Source organism: Sorex araneus, chromosome 4, assembly GCF_027595985.1.
Source record: "Sorex araneus isolate mSorAra2 chromosome 4, mSorAra2.pri, whole genome shotgun sequence".
Classification (NCBI taxonomy): domain Eukaryota; kingdom Metazoa; phylum Chordata; class Mammalia; order Eulipotyphla; family Soricidae; genus Sorex; species Sorex araneus.
In genome coordinates, this window is record NC_073305.1 from 14,830,294 (window position 1) to 14,845,575 (window position 15,282).

Here is a 15,282-nt window from a genome sequence, read left to right on the forward strand (position 1 = left end):
ATATAATTTCTTTCATAGAAAATAAACATTATTAATTCATGTTATAGATGCTTTGTGTGTATATATATTTACATATGTGCTATGAACATATTCTTTCTTTTGCATGCAACTTTGTAGTCTAATCCCTTTTGTTCATGTTATCTCATTCTCTTACTAGTCCATCTGTTGATATTCAGAGTATATCACATGATATCTAAAAAGAGCATAGACAATTGAGGAAAAGCTGTTAATATGGGGAGCTGCACATGTTGGTGCTGGGAACTACTCCCTGCACTGTGCTCATGTGTCCATTCCTGTGGTGCTCTGGGGACCATGCAGTGTAGTGTGCCAGGAATCATAATGTGCGTCATTGTCATTTGAGCTGTCTCCCCACCCAAGGCACTAAAAAAGTCTAAGAGAAAAGAGAACTATAACTTGAGACCCACACCTTCCTGAGGCCATCTTCAAAGTCATAAATAGGGAGCGTGTTGAGGAGTCCTGGAGCCTTGGTGAAGCATCACCACTGTGAAGTTATGGAATTCTCTCCTCCAGGAAATGCTTGCCAAGGGAAGAGACTTTACATGTGGGTTAGGATTTGATTCACAGGGTCTACCTCTGTCTGATTTCTGATTGAGACAAGCTCCAGTTCGCTAACCACCATTCTACCCTTCTGTGCCAAAAAAGTTTTAGCTAGGCAGATAGCTGCTCATGTCAAGACTGTACTTCCCAGGCTCCCGAGATCTGGTCCTGTGATGAGGGGTTAGGCAATAAGTATAAGTAGGAGTGATCTGCCTGTTTGGGGGTCTTAACATAAGAACTACAGAGCAAGATCATTGCCTTGCCCTGGCCCTTTCTCAAATTTTTCTAGAAATGCAAAGCGCGGAGACCTGGAATTTTCCTGTAGATGGAATCTATGCATTGAACATGAGGCAGTTTTTCTATTAGACTTTATCTACTTACCCTGAACTCCAATGAAAGATAAATAATATTCTTTGTTTTGCACTTTCAACTTTTACACTTACTTCACTTGCCCCCGAGCTCTACTCACATAAGTACAGAGACCAGTCAGTATTTTTCTAGGACCTTGAGCACTAGTGTTTCTGCATCTCTGCACTTTATCTGAAAACTTGTTTTCTGGTCCACTACTTGTCTCCTCCTTCAAATCTTCTAGGATTCAGGCACCTGAAATACAATTATCTAACCTGCAAGAGAGGCAATGCACCTCCTCATATTGGTCTAAGACAGACTTTCCCAAAGTGGGTGATATTGTCTGGGTGCAGGAGAAAGACTTGAATGATTCGAGGAGGCTTATAGTAGTCTCTGGGGTGTAAGGAGGACTGTGCTTTCTATTAGTTCACTTAAATAAAGTTTCCAGGGGATACTTACGATTTGTTTTTCTGGAAAGAGGGCTTCAGATAAGTAAGTTTGGGAGATTCTGGTCTAAGAACTTTTTCCTTGGAAGGACCTGAGATGCACTTGACTATGCTTTCTCAAAACCTTTTCTTCTTGGTGTCAACCTCAAGGAAATTGGGAAAGCTTCTACTGTTACACTTTCTAAGACACTTTGGAGACTCAGTGCTGTTTCTATCCATAACAGGAGAATAATGGTCAAAATTGTGCATTATTACTCTACTGTGAATTTTACTTGATCATATTTTGAGTGTATTTTTCAGAGAATCAGTGAAAGTTCCAGCATAGTTTTTCTTTTCTCAGCAGTGAACACCCTAAAGCAGCCTCTGCAATAGCTAGTTTTTGTTGACACTTACTATATGAGGGACATTCCTCTAAGTGCTTAGAATGCATTACCACCTCTAGGCTTCACAATAAGCCAACACACAGTGAACCATGGGAGACAGAAAGAAAGGACCTATTCAAGATCCCTAATTTATAAGTGCTGGTGCTGGGTGTTGAACTTTTATATTCTGGCTCTGGCATCTTTATTTTAGCCTGTAAGCCAACTTGCTTCTCAGCAGACAAAATTTTCAAGTGCTAATATGAGTAATCAATGTATGTCATCTCCACTTAGTGAAAGGCTATCATCAATAAGAGAAGTAACAATCAGGAAGTTGCATAGTGTACTTCCTCATTCTGTTACTTCATTTTTAGTTACAAAAATACAAATATGTGTCTCTGTGTCTCTACATAAAAAATAAACAATAGCCACATTTGTACTTGATGTGCATCCATGATAGAGAAATAATGTTTGCAGTGCACTGTATAGAAACCCACCAGGATTCTCTGACAAAGGTATTATCCTGCTTTTGTAAATGAGAAGCTTCGAGGTTAAAGGAGAAAAGTCATTTGCACCTATCTACCTAAAGCTGTTTCTTTTTTCTTTTTTCTTTTTTTTTTTTTTTTTTTTGCTTTTTGGGTCACACCTGGTGATGCACAGGGATTACTCCTGGCTCTGCACTCAGGAATTACTCCTGGTGGTGCTCAGGGGACCATATGGGATGCTGGGATTTGAACCTGGGTCAGCCGCGTACAAGGCAAATGCCCTACCCGATGTGCTATTGCTCCAGTCCCTAAAGCTGTTCATTTTCTTTCCACTACACCTATCTTCTTTAATTAGTGCTTGCATATAAATGCTTGCACATTACACACATACACACATAGAATACTATCTTTCATGTTCCAAGCTTTGTTGCAGTCACAGCATTCTATCAACCTTCCTACTTAGACTTTTCAAGATGGCCTCAGGGTAATCTATATAAGAATTCTCCAATCTTGGTCATTGGTTTAACGTGATAAAGGAAATTGGTACAAGGTTAGCCAGCCAACTGGTCTCATCACTCCTGATCTCAGCATGGCTCTGAGTCTGCCAGAACAACTAGCAAAGTGTGAAGTACAACCTTTGTTGGTTTCCTTACCTTTTTCAGCACAGATTCTATACACAATTTCATCTTTTATGCGTTGCAAAGAATCAATATTCTGCCCAAAATGAACCTTTTCTTCTACTCCAGCAATCTGCTGTAGTTGTGTTTTCTGGGCATTCCCAATGCCAATTGCATGAACAGTGATGTGGTTGGCCCTTAGGTTCTTAGCAGGTTCTAGGACTCTGTCTGCAAACTTCCCACTGGTTAGCACAATAAGGTATTGAGGAACCTGGATTGACCTCTGTGTCCTTCCCTTCATAATTTTTTCCAGCATAAAATTCAGGGCTGCCCCAGTAATAGAGCTGCCTTTTAGCTGTCTCATGTTATAAATAGCTTTTTGTAAATCCATTTCAGTGGAATAGTCACCAACATCAAATTCCTCTTCAATAATATGTGAATACTGTACAACTCCAACTCGAACTTTGTCTGGGCCAATGGTGAACATTTGTATCATGTCTGACATAAATATCTTGATTTGCCGAAAGTGTGTACTCTGGATGCTGGATGAGCCATCAATGAGGAAATAGATATCAGCCTCTTTTGTATCCTTACAACCTGAAAAAAAATTAAAATAAATTGTAAAACACATTCTGTATTCATTAGGATAGGTAGAGAACTCAGCAAGAACATTGAGAAAGGAAACTGAGGTGTGCTCATTCTCCAGAGGGGTTTTATATAAGTTTGTGTAAGTCTGTCCACTTTAAAGAGCATAGCTGTGCCCATTTTCTCCCTTGAAATTCACAAATTTCTAAGGAAATTTAAACATATCTGGTCTGGTGTAGGGTATTTTCAAAGCCACACCTACAGTCAATCAAAAAATATGAAGCAGAGTCTGAAGAGCCCACAACAAAAGTAGAGTTGGATGAGCCATCAACTTTTCTAGTGCCAACACTTGCCTTGATAAAAGGCAAATGCCAATAAAGCATTTTGTGTTGCTTCACAAGAAATGGGTTGAGATAGATGACAAAGAGTTCTTATATGCCAAATAACCTCTTATTCCCAGAGCAACCAGAAGACTCATTTGTAGAATATAAAATAACATAATATGAGTCTGACACCCAAGGACTGTAGACACAAAGGTCAGGAATATTGCCCCATAATTGGAAGTCTGTCTCATGAGCTGGGGGAGAAGGCAGCTGGAATAAAGAAGGGATCACTAAGACAACGATGATTGGAGGACTCATCAAGATGAGAGATATGTGATGAAAGTATATAAAAAACCAAATGTGATAACCTCTCATTATCTGAATTGCAAACCATAATGCCTAAAAGTAGAGCTAATAGGGGAAATTGTCTGCCATAGAGGCAGGGGGAGTGTTGAGATGGGGAGGGGGAGGTACTAGGGACATTAATGGTGGAAAATGTGCACTGGTGGAGGGATGGGTGTTTGATCATTGTATGGCTGAAACTCAAACATGAAAGATTTGTAACTGTATCTCACGGTGATTCAATAAAATAAAAAAAATTTAAACTAGAAGCAGACTACAGTAGACTTCTACTTAAATAACATCATTGAATTCAGGGTAAAATAATTAAAACTTGGACTGGTTTTTATTTCATGCCTCCACCTGCTTTCCTCTCTGATATTGTATGGACCACCTCTTCACCTTGTTCACTATGTTCCCCCTGCCTGAGTGCCTGAGGTTCTTCTCTGTATTTTGAATGTGTCTGTTGATTGTGCACTTGCTCTGGAGGGATCTCCCTCTAAATACTCAACAACCAATTTCTTCTCATCTTCTCTTGGATCTGGGAACCCAAATGTCAATACTTTATTTTATTTTACTTTTATTTTTTTGCCTTTTGGGTCATACCCGATGATTCACAGGGGTCACTCCTGGATATGCACTCAGGAATTACCCCTGGCAGTGCTCAGGGGACCATATGGGATGCTGGGAATGGAACCCGGGTCGGCCACGTGCAAGGCAAATGCCCTACCCGCTGTGCTATTGCTCCAGCCCCTCAAATGTCAATACTTTAAAAGGACTTTATTTTCACCTCCACAAATGGCATGTCAGTCATCATCTATCCCATTTCCCTCTTTTTAATCATTTTCTCTTATCTAGAATCCCCAGATTATCAAAGGTTTTGTGGGGGTGGTGTTGTCAAAATTACCTGGGCACAAGCAGAGAAACCTATACCAGGGACTAAGCTCACGATCCCTAGAATCTGTATCACTTCTTGTCTATTTTCCTTATGCCATCGTTACTTCTTAAAATGATCTTACTCATGTGCCCAAGAGAAAAGCCTGTTTCCTGCCAAAGGATGACACCTTCTGTCACGGGTGGCCTCCTCCACTTCTGGCCACTTGGGTTGGTACCTTATAAGATTTCAATAGATTTTGTTGTTGTTGTTGTTGTTGTTAATAAAAGAGCCCTCAATAGTTTTCCCTTTGTTAAGTATACTGTATAAAAAATGCTTTCACTGTCTTAATTATCAATTTAATAAAATTAGGTAGAGAAGAGAGCATACTTTTAAAATTCAGGTTTTTTATGCAATTTATATAATTTATAGCTAGAGACAATTTATAGTTTGATATACTACTTCAAGCAAAAGGGAGTTAGTTATTAATAATTTTTTAAATACTAGCAATATGATTGACCCTGATAATTAAATTCTGAGATAAAGCATAAGGGGAAAGATAATATGTGAGCAAGTATTAGAGACCCCATCTTGCTCTCATATGTGTGTTTCATATAGTCGCTCATTCTCTTTTAGTTTGACCCTGTCTATCAATTCTCAAAGATGCTCTCATGCATTGTATGTGTTAAACCAGGTCCAGGTACATACTGACCTGGTGGGGTGTGGGGGAAGAGCAAAATATAAGGTGCTCTGGAAATACTTGTGAACACTATTATACAGAACCCGAAGGTCACTTAACCAAATAATCTCAAAGTTTTACAAGGAACATACCATCACCTCAAGGATTCATTAAGCCCTGTTGCTCGCCCATACTGACTATAGAAGGGATTCCCCTCTCCTTGCCCACTACCATAAATATCTTCTAACTTATTTTCCCAACCAATCCTATTTAAACTCCTAGTCTGTATCTGAGAGTAAGATGGATCTGGGGTGACAAGAACCCTATCATCTTTTCAGGCTACCAGTATTTGAATGAAATGGTTTTACTTATTTTCACATTGATCCTTGTATCTTGAGTAATTCATCAGTCTTCAAGTGAGCACAAAAATTCGGGTTTGGGAAAAATAAGTCATCTGCAAAAGACTTGGCTAGATCCTATATCCTACAGATCTTGCAGATAGATCATTATTTCTATCCTAAAAAAAAAAGGCTGCAAAAGAATACTTGATAAATGGGGAAAAAAACAATAAGGTTGATAATAATGTGGGTAATGCTAGTTTCCGCAATATCCATCCTCTCCTTCTTATACACTAACTGAACTCCAAGTTTTAGCCTAGATACTTTACTTCCCCAAAGACAGTGAATTCTAGCTTCCATTTTTACAACTAGATGTGATGTGATGACTAAGACCAGTGGGATATAATAAGAAATGTCTATGCCATGCCCAGCAGTTCTCAGGGCGTACTCCTGGCTCTGTACTCCAGGATCCCTCTTTGTCAGGATTAAGGGACTGTATGTGATGTTGGGGATCAAATTAGAGTCAATCACATGCTGCTGTTTTACCAGTTTTTAAAGAATGTTTATGTGTCTGAGCACATGGATATGGAAAGAGAGAAGAGGCTAAAAGGCAATCAGTGAGACAATCAGAGAGAAATAAATAGGATTACAGATGATCTTTACATATGCCCACCAATGCTAAATTATTTTATAATTAAAATATATTTTTACATTGTATTGATATGCAATTTACATACTAAGAATAATTCATTGCAATCATTCAGTGATTTTTTTTTAGCAAACATATAAAGTTTGACTAAGATCTAGTTTGGGAACACTTTCATAATACCTAAATATTCCCTTATCCAATTAACATTAAGTCCTTGCTCTTGCCCAGACCTCAGCAACTATTCAAGTAATTATTACTTTTATAATGCAAAACAAAACTTTAAAACATACCAGTTTTTTCAATATCCCTGTGTTTAGCACGAGCAGAAATCTGGAACCAAATTTTATTCTGGATCTTTTTCAGGAAGTTCTTATTGTAAGGTTCCAAATCTGCATAGGTCTTCAATTTGGACACCATCTCTTCTGGTGGGTACGATGCTATCTCTTCTAACTGGGTGTTGTTGGCCCCCTGGATGCTCAGCGCGAACACAGAGATGCCCTCCAGCCGAAGGTTCAGCGCCAGCTCCCGCACACTCTGATCTGAGGGCCTGTGAGTGATCACGACTGCCAGCTGAGGCACGCCCTGTTTCCTTCTGCTGCCATTGGACTCTGAGAAGGCTTCTAGGCGCAGCGTCTCAAGGGCAGTCCCAGCATTGGATCTTCCAGCCTGGACAGAAAGCTTCTCGATTTGCTGCAGAAATTCCGACTTGGTTGCGCTTGACTTTAGGAAAGAAACAACCTCGGCTCTGTTGCTGTAACTTACCAGTCCAAGCTGGATGCAGTTGTTACTCACATCCAGAGAAGTGGCAATGCTCCTCAGGAAGTTCTGCAGGTGCCTTAAATTTTGCATGGACCCAACTGATGTATCCACCAGGAACACAATGTCAGCAACTGAATTTCTCTGACAAACTCTAGACAAGGGAACTACGGAGAGAGGAAAAGTAGGATGATTAGCGCAACTCACTGTCCCAGAAAAATGAACTTTACGCACTGGCAAAAAGGAATTTCCAAAAAATAAAGGGAGTATCATGGCAAAATAAAATTTGTGAGCCATTGAGTTCAAAGCTTTAACTTCTGTCTTCACTATCTGAAAATGTTGCTGAGCAAGTTTCCTACCATAATCTCATGACCACAGTCACTGCCTCTACTACTACCACCATCACCAATTCCACTTACAGCTATTGTCACCAACAACAACCATCACCACCAAATCAATCAAATGCTGGGGTTCAGGGAGGAAAGAGTAGGACAGGAATACCTCTGGTCTCAGGGTTCTCATTCTGTGGGAAAGACGTTTAATTAGACGGTGTTTTTAAACTTAGGAAATAAAACTTGGCAGCTTAACTGAGTGACTGTGCTAAATATGTGTGTTGGAGACTAACTAGTGAGACCAAATATTGAAGAAAGCCCTATTTGAGATGTGAATGAAGTAATACAAGCAAGATGCCCAGAAAAAGTGGGTGAGTGATGATAATAATGACGGATAAAGTCAAAGATAAACAAGTCCAAGGAGGTTCAATGATCTCATTTGAATGTTTTAAACATAGGAACAGGAGATGTATCTCAGATGTCAGAGCACATACATACCTCACATGTGAAAGACCCTGGATGCAAACAACAGCACAATATGGCCCCAGAGAATTACCAGGTGTGCTTCTGGTGACCCTGAAGCATTACTGGGATAGATTTGTTGGTCCCAAGTACAGACAGGCATGAGCAGCACCAAGGGCAGGAGTGCAAAACTGTCAAACCCGCACACCCTGGCACAGCATCATTGGGAGTAGCTATAATTCCCCTGAGCTCTTTTGGGGTGGTCCCTATTAAAAAATATTATCCCAGTTGTTGAGTAGAAGCTATGAATTTATGGATATCACTTAAGAAACAATAGCCTAAATCCAAGAAAAATAAAATAGTTCTTGGACAAGAGAATAAAATATATGATGAAATAACAAAAATTATGCTGATCCAAGAGTTAAGTGTGGAGTTGGAGAAATGGTACAGGAATTAAAGCATCTGCCTTATATGTGGACCTCTAAGCACTGCCAGGAGTGATACCAAATACAGAGCCAGGAATAAGCCTTGAGGATAATCAGATGTGGCCCAAACTCTTCAAAAATAAATTAGGTGTGGAACACAGTAACGTGTGTGTCAACAGAGACCAAGAGGAAGCAGCAGAAGACTTGGCTGAATAACTGAGTGGCTATTCAGTGGTATTTTTTTTCCAAGGCAGAGTTGGAAGAACGAGTTTCAGTGAAGATTCAGGGACTGAATTTCAGAGATTCTAAGCTTGGGAAGGCAGTAGTGATGATGTAGAAGCAGGTGGTTGCATGACGTGGAATCCAGGGAAGAGTATGTATGCTGTATATACATAAAACACCTACTCCAGGCACAAGGGGAGCCACTACAACCGTGGAAACTGTAACCAAGAGGTAACTGCCTCTGGCCAAGTCCCAGCCATTAGTGCTGTGAGCTGCAGCAGCCAGAAGGCATTTATCACTAATCTCTATGGCATCAGTACCTCCTGGTGCCTAGTGTTAGACCTGCAGTACTTAAATAATGGAAAATTACTTCACAAAGTGGTGAAAAACAAACTTTTAGGATGATCATTTGGGGTTAATATTTGTAAATAGCTATTATCAACAAAATCTGTGCCAAATGCTCTACAAATTATCACACCCATTTCACAGGGTAGATACGATGATATTCACTGTATGGGTGAGGAAAATGAGGGTTAGAGATAAAAAGAAATAGGTTTTGAACTCAGAGCTTCCTGAGTTCAAAGCCTTCACTTTTACCCTATAAATGGAAGGATAGGGTACTGTCAAGTACAACCATAGTTATACTGAACAGCTTTGAAGAAAACTAGAAGGCAAAGAGATGCAGGATCATCTCACAGAGGCCTCTTCATATTGTCCTAGAGAACTTGGGCTAAGACAGGTTTGGAAGATCTCTCCAAGGTCTCCAAGTTGGCTGGAGCGATAGCACAGCGGGTAGGGCATTTGCCTTACATGCGGCCCACCCAGGTTCAATTCCCAGTATCCTACATGGTCCCCTGAGCACCGCCAGGAGTAATTCCTGAGTGCATGAGTCCAGGAGTAACCTCTGTGCCTTGCCAGGTGTGATCCAATAGCAAAAAAAGAAAAAAGACAAGGTCCCCAAGTTGAGGGTCACAGGCAAGCTTCTTCCCTGGAAAGAGTGACATATGTACTACATACAAGCATATTCTTTTCCCCAAAGCATGGAGGGAGAGAAATGGTGAGAATGAAGTGAGGGGGGTCTTCCTAATGCCTCAGGGATAAGAGTACTGTGGTGGTCTTCTAGATCCTTCAAAACCCATTTCCTCTTCTGAGGTCTAGAACTAAACCTTATTTCCCTGCCTCGTGTGCATTTAGAGTCTAATATCTGGCCAATGAAATGTGGAGAGTGGAAGTCATTTGTTTCTTTTCGAAGCTTAACCCAGAAAGCCCTCCTGTGAGTAACATTGTGTACTTCCTCTATCAGCAGTAATGTACCAATTCTCAGGATACCTTAGAAGTCATCTTATCTTTTTTGGAAATGTCTCTTAGGACTTTATTCAATTCTCATACTAATTGAAAGTTGGCAGTGTATTCTGTGTTGGAAATAATTTTTCTTTGGAACATTGATAGCATTTTTCTGTTTCGCTTTATCTTCCAATGTTGTTCTTAAAGAATCTGAGTCCATTCTGATACATAAGCTTTTATTCATGGTTTAACAATTATATAAAAATGAAAGAGCGTAGGCACTCAAGGGAGAAAAGACAACTGTCATTCTAAGCATTGGCTGAATATGTTAGAAGAGAAATAAATAAACTTGTTATCTGGAAAGTCTACTTTATTAAAAGCTGGTCCTGGCAAGAATACAGTGTTATACCATAGCTAGAGCCATGGAATTGAAGTCCAACCGAACCACCAGGTCTTGTATAAATGGATATAAGGTGTGGAGAGAGCATCACTCTGCCAAGTTCAGAGGCAGATAGTAGTCTTGTTTTACTCTCCTGACCTTTAGTTGAGGCCAATCTCTACCACACCAAGTGGCTTTCTTGGGTCTAAGAACTCATAGCACCTTCTTAATCCACAGGTCACTCTTGCAAATTGCTCAAAAAATCTATTATGCTATATACTCTATTCTCCCAGCTCCAGAGAACACAGTTGGAGTCTCCCTTCAGTACACAGTAACCTCTGGTGGTGCTAGGGGGTCACATATAGTGCTGGGTGGCAACCTGGAGTCTGCTGTCTGCAAAGAAAGCGCCTTCACCTCTGTACTATCTCTCTGTCCTTTCATCAATTTTTACATGAAGGAAAAGCCCTGGGTGAAGAAGCAGAGGAGCCCAAACCACACTTGCGGATTCAGGAGAACAGTCCCCATGACACTGTTCTGCCCTACAAACATTTCCCCTCTCCCACTCTTCCACTCATCTCCTGTGATGCTGCTATGCATGTACCTGCAGATCTCCACTGAAACTGTGTGTGTCCACCTCTCACACATTCCAAGAACGTATGGGAAGGAGAAGACACAGGACCTGATTTCCTGTCTACACGATGCTAGCCCTTCTCATTAGAACCCCAGCTCATTTTGTGTAAGCCCACAGGACACAGATGTAGCTGTGAGGGGACCAATGTCTCCTACACTGTGCCCCCAGTTCATGGGGAGGGAGCAATACAGAAATGGACAATTGCACTGTGTATATGGGGGTGGGGGGGATACTTCTGTCATCAAGTGTGTGCAAAAAATGAAGAACCATGAGCCAAGAGGGGACGTGAAAGGAGAGTCTTCTGAGAGGGTGCTGCTGGAGCCTGGGGCTAAAGCAAGGGCAGCAGTTGGTCAAGCTGTAAGAAGGCAAAGGAACACAGGAAACTTCCTGTCAGAAAATGTCACATGAAAAGGCAGAAGAGGGTAAGAGCAAGTAGACCAGTCCGGATAGTTACAACACTTCAGCAAGGATGACCATGGAAACCAGACTGGAGCTGCAAGAAAGGGAGAGAGAAGAAGCCATTCACTGGGGGAGAGGAGGGGAGGTGCCTCCTCAAACCATTTTGTCCTCCTTACCTATTTTGTCGTCCTTGGCTGTATCTTCTTTATACTTAGTTGCATCGCTGATAATCTGTGTCATGTTACTGGAAAACGTGCTGAGGTCTCTGATGGTCCGAAGTTTGTAGTGAAATGAAGCCGTGGCCATGGCCCTCAAGTCTTCCTCAGATGCCTTCTGCGTCCCTATGGAGATGATCCTCACCCCATCTTTCTTCAGGGCCTGGGCAGCCACTTCCACATCATCCTGGGACTCGCCTGAAGCCAGGACCACCAAAATAGGGGGAAACTGCTTCTTATCCCTCCCATTTGAGGATCCAGAGAAATAGATCCTGTGAGCTTCTCGGAGAGCATTTCCTATGTGCAGGGAGCCGCCGAGGAACACGAAGTTATTCTTGACGCTGTTCAACATGGGGTTCTTGGTCTTGAACTTGCTCAGTTCAAATGCATTGTACAGCGTGTTGCTGTACTGGGCCAGGGCCACGCGGTACTTGTTGGTCCCTATGGGGAGACTGTTGATCATCTTGGTGATGAAGGTTCTCACAAAGGGTAAGGACTTGATTCCCAGCTCATCAGAGCTGTCCACCAGAAACACGACATCTGCATACTCAGGACCCGGTTCTAGCAAAACAAAATGACAAGCCAAAAACAAGGTGGTCATAGAAATTTCACATGTCAGACCAGGGTGATCTTTGGACACTCTGTGCTAGTGTGAAGAGTAACTGAGTATCGCAAGGAAAGGGTCCCCTCTGAAAGAGAAGAAACTACACTTGTCTTTGCCTAAAATGCCAACGAAGTCAAGTTACACAACTGAGTTTTCTCTCTCAACTCCAAAGCAGAGTTTGGAGTTGAAAGAGTAAAGTAACAGAATTAGTTCTAGAACCCTAAATTCTATTAAAGCTATAATATAAAGTGCTTTACTTAGGGAAAATTTTTTAATTGGGGAAAATTCATCCCCAATTGGTCTCTGGACTAATAGCAACTGTTAGGAACAATATCAAGGTGCAGCTCTCTGTGGTAGGAGAGCTCAGAGCCAAGGAGATGATGATGGGTGAATGAACTGCACTGAGAAGGATGGTCAGTCTTGGAGGCTTCAAGGACTCTGGATCATGTGAGTGACCTTCCTTCAGGTCCTTCTGAAACCCCCTATTAGTTGGTCACTGGCTGCAGACCATCCCAGAAACAGAACAGAAAGAGCAGAAAGTTAAAATATAACATCTTACGAAGAGCCTCTAGAAAGGCCAAGAGCAGTCTTTCTGAAGAGGGCAATACCAGCCCCTGCATGGTGGTGGCACTAGGACAACCTAGAGGTGGTATCACGTAATAATAACCTCTGGTGCATTTGGATGGTTCTTTCTGTTTGCTTCCCAGGACACATTGAGTATTCTTTTTTTTTTGTCTGAAACAGGGGCTGTAAGCCAGAACAGTTGGGGAACCTCTGGTCTAGAACGTTGGTTCTGAGAATATGGGATAGGGTTGCCTGCTGGTGCACCGACAGCAACAAGAAGAGTGGAGGATACAAGCCTGATGAGGAGAGGGTGGGCAAGGGGAGGCAGCATCAACATCTCCTGGCACAGCCACCTCCATTTTCAGTGTTGATATTCATTTGGTCAAGGGCTGGCTTTTACCTATGGTTTCTGTTACATTTAAGAGATTACATGTGCTTGATATCATATGCCTCCAAACTACAACTAACATGATTTACTTTTACCCTATAATTTTTCTCCAGTTATTAAAATAAGATGTGTTGAAGCATAAAAATATTTTCCCAATAACAATAATAGACAAAACATAATGGTACCTGGACTCTGATGTGCCAATGTTTCCGTCCAAAGGATTAGGATAAATGTGATGATAAGGATCTTCATTTTGTTCCTCAAGTTTTCTTACTTTAATTCTACAAGAAAATGACCTTTATTCGATAAAAGAAATTAGATGATAAGAACATTCTCATTGTGCACACAGAAATAATGGTTGAGCAAGCTGATCTTTGGGCACAATACACTACAAACAAGTTTTTATTAAACCACTCAAAGTGTGTTTGACCACAACACCCAAAAGTAAAGAGAGATATCAAATTGGAATGCCCCTCCACAGAGGCAGGGTGGGGTGGTGGGGATGGGTTTGGGGGGCTGGGATGGATACTGGGTTCATTGGTGGTGGAGAATGGACACTGGTGGAGGGATGGGCTCTCAAACATTTCATGAGGGAAAAACAAGCACGAAAACGTGTGAATCTGTAACTGTACCCTCACTGTGACTCACTAAAAAAAATAAATTTAAATTTAAAAAAAAGTGTGTTTGAAATATTCAACTAGCATATGGAATATCTGTTGCAAGTAGACAGTGCTAATATTTGTGGAGCCCTTTCTATGGCTTAGTTGCATTTCTCAATGTCTTACAAATACCATCTTACTTAATCCTCACAAGATTTCTATAGCAGGCTAAGGGAATCAGAACTATGTGGCAAGCTAAGGGAATATGGACAGAGAGGCTTTGGAAGTAATTAAACCAGGATCCTAACTCAGAAAGGTGATTGTTCCAGCCTCATAGTCACTGTGCCTTATACAAGATCTGTGTTCTCACAAAATCTATGCAGTTGCTATTTTAATCCTTAAACATTTTGCCAGTAAAGAGAAATGTGTATGTTCATAATGTGACTCCAATAAAAAGCCAACAGCTACCCATGTTTCTTTCTTTACTAAATCCTATGAAAACTGTTCTTTGATATATGTCTTCAGTTTTACACATTACTTTAACTTCAACATGCCCTTCACATAGGTCACAACTGATCAGATACCTTCATAGAAAATGGCAATTCGGTAAAAACTCCAATTTTATAGAAAAGACAATTCAATAAAAACTCCAATTTTATGTTTTATAAATAAAATGATTTTATTTATAAAAATAAGGCTAGGGACTGGAGTGATAGCACAGCGAGTAGGGCATTTTGCCTTGCACACGGCCGACCCAGGTTTGATTTTCAACATCCCATATGGTCCCTTTTGCACCACCAGGAGTAATTCCTGAGTGCGTGAGCCAGAAGTAACCCCTGTGCATCTCCAGGTGTGACCCAAAAAGCAAATAATAATAATAATAATAATAATAATAAATAAACCTGGATAAGATAATAAGTGTTCAAAATTAGAACTATTTAACGAGATATTAAGGGCTCAAAGGACAATTTTATTTCTAGAGTTAACCTCTCCAGAAGTTCTTTTGAAATTGCCTTGAGGGGCAGTTTCTTTAAAAGCAACACTCGGAAGAGAACCCACAAATCACTTTAGACTAAACCAATATTTTGCTAAGGGTTTTACAAAGGGTCCTCAGTAGTTAGTGACTAAAACACATCAACCATGGCTTTTAAACCTATATTTATCAAATTCTAATGTGCCATAGATTCAATATATTCATGAGTTTTGAGCTATGACACACATACCATAAAACTTACTCCTTTATGGGGCACAGGCGCTGAGATCCCTCTCCAACACTCCACCTTCAGATGTAGTCCTGGGGGTCCCCAGTACTGCTTGGGGATCAACTACTGATCTGCTAAGCCCTGCACATCTAGGGACCACCAGGAGTAGCCACTGGTCTCCTTTCTTTAGAGGTCTACCTACCCCTCCAAACACCCTTTT

The 15,282-nt window shown here is 41.0% G+C and overlaps 1 protein-coding gene across 1 annotated transcript in view; it reads right to left on the reverse strand.

Annotated features, from left to right (window-relative positions):
* Window positions 1-13,513, reverse strand: part of COL6A5 (collagen type VI alpha 5 chain) — a 95,303-nt gene extending 81,790 nt beyond the window's left edge. The window contains exons 1-4 of the mRNA XM_055135047.1: window positions 13,447-13,513; window positions 11,667-12,266; window positions 6,891-7,523; window positions 2,850-3,410 (exon numbers count right to left, since the gene is read on the reverse strand). Coding sequence (XP_054991022.1) covers window positions 2,850-3,410; window positions 6,891-7,523; window positions 11,667-12,266; window positions 13,447-13,513 — 1,861 coding nt within the window. The remainder of the gene's footprint in view (window positions 1-2,849; window positions 3,411-6,890; window positions 7,524-11,666; window positions 12,267-13,446) is intronic.
* Between the last annotated feature and the right edge of the window lie 1,769 nt (window positions 13,514-15,282).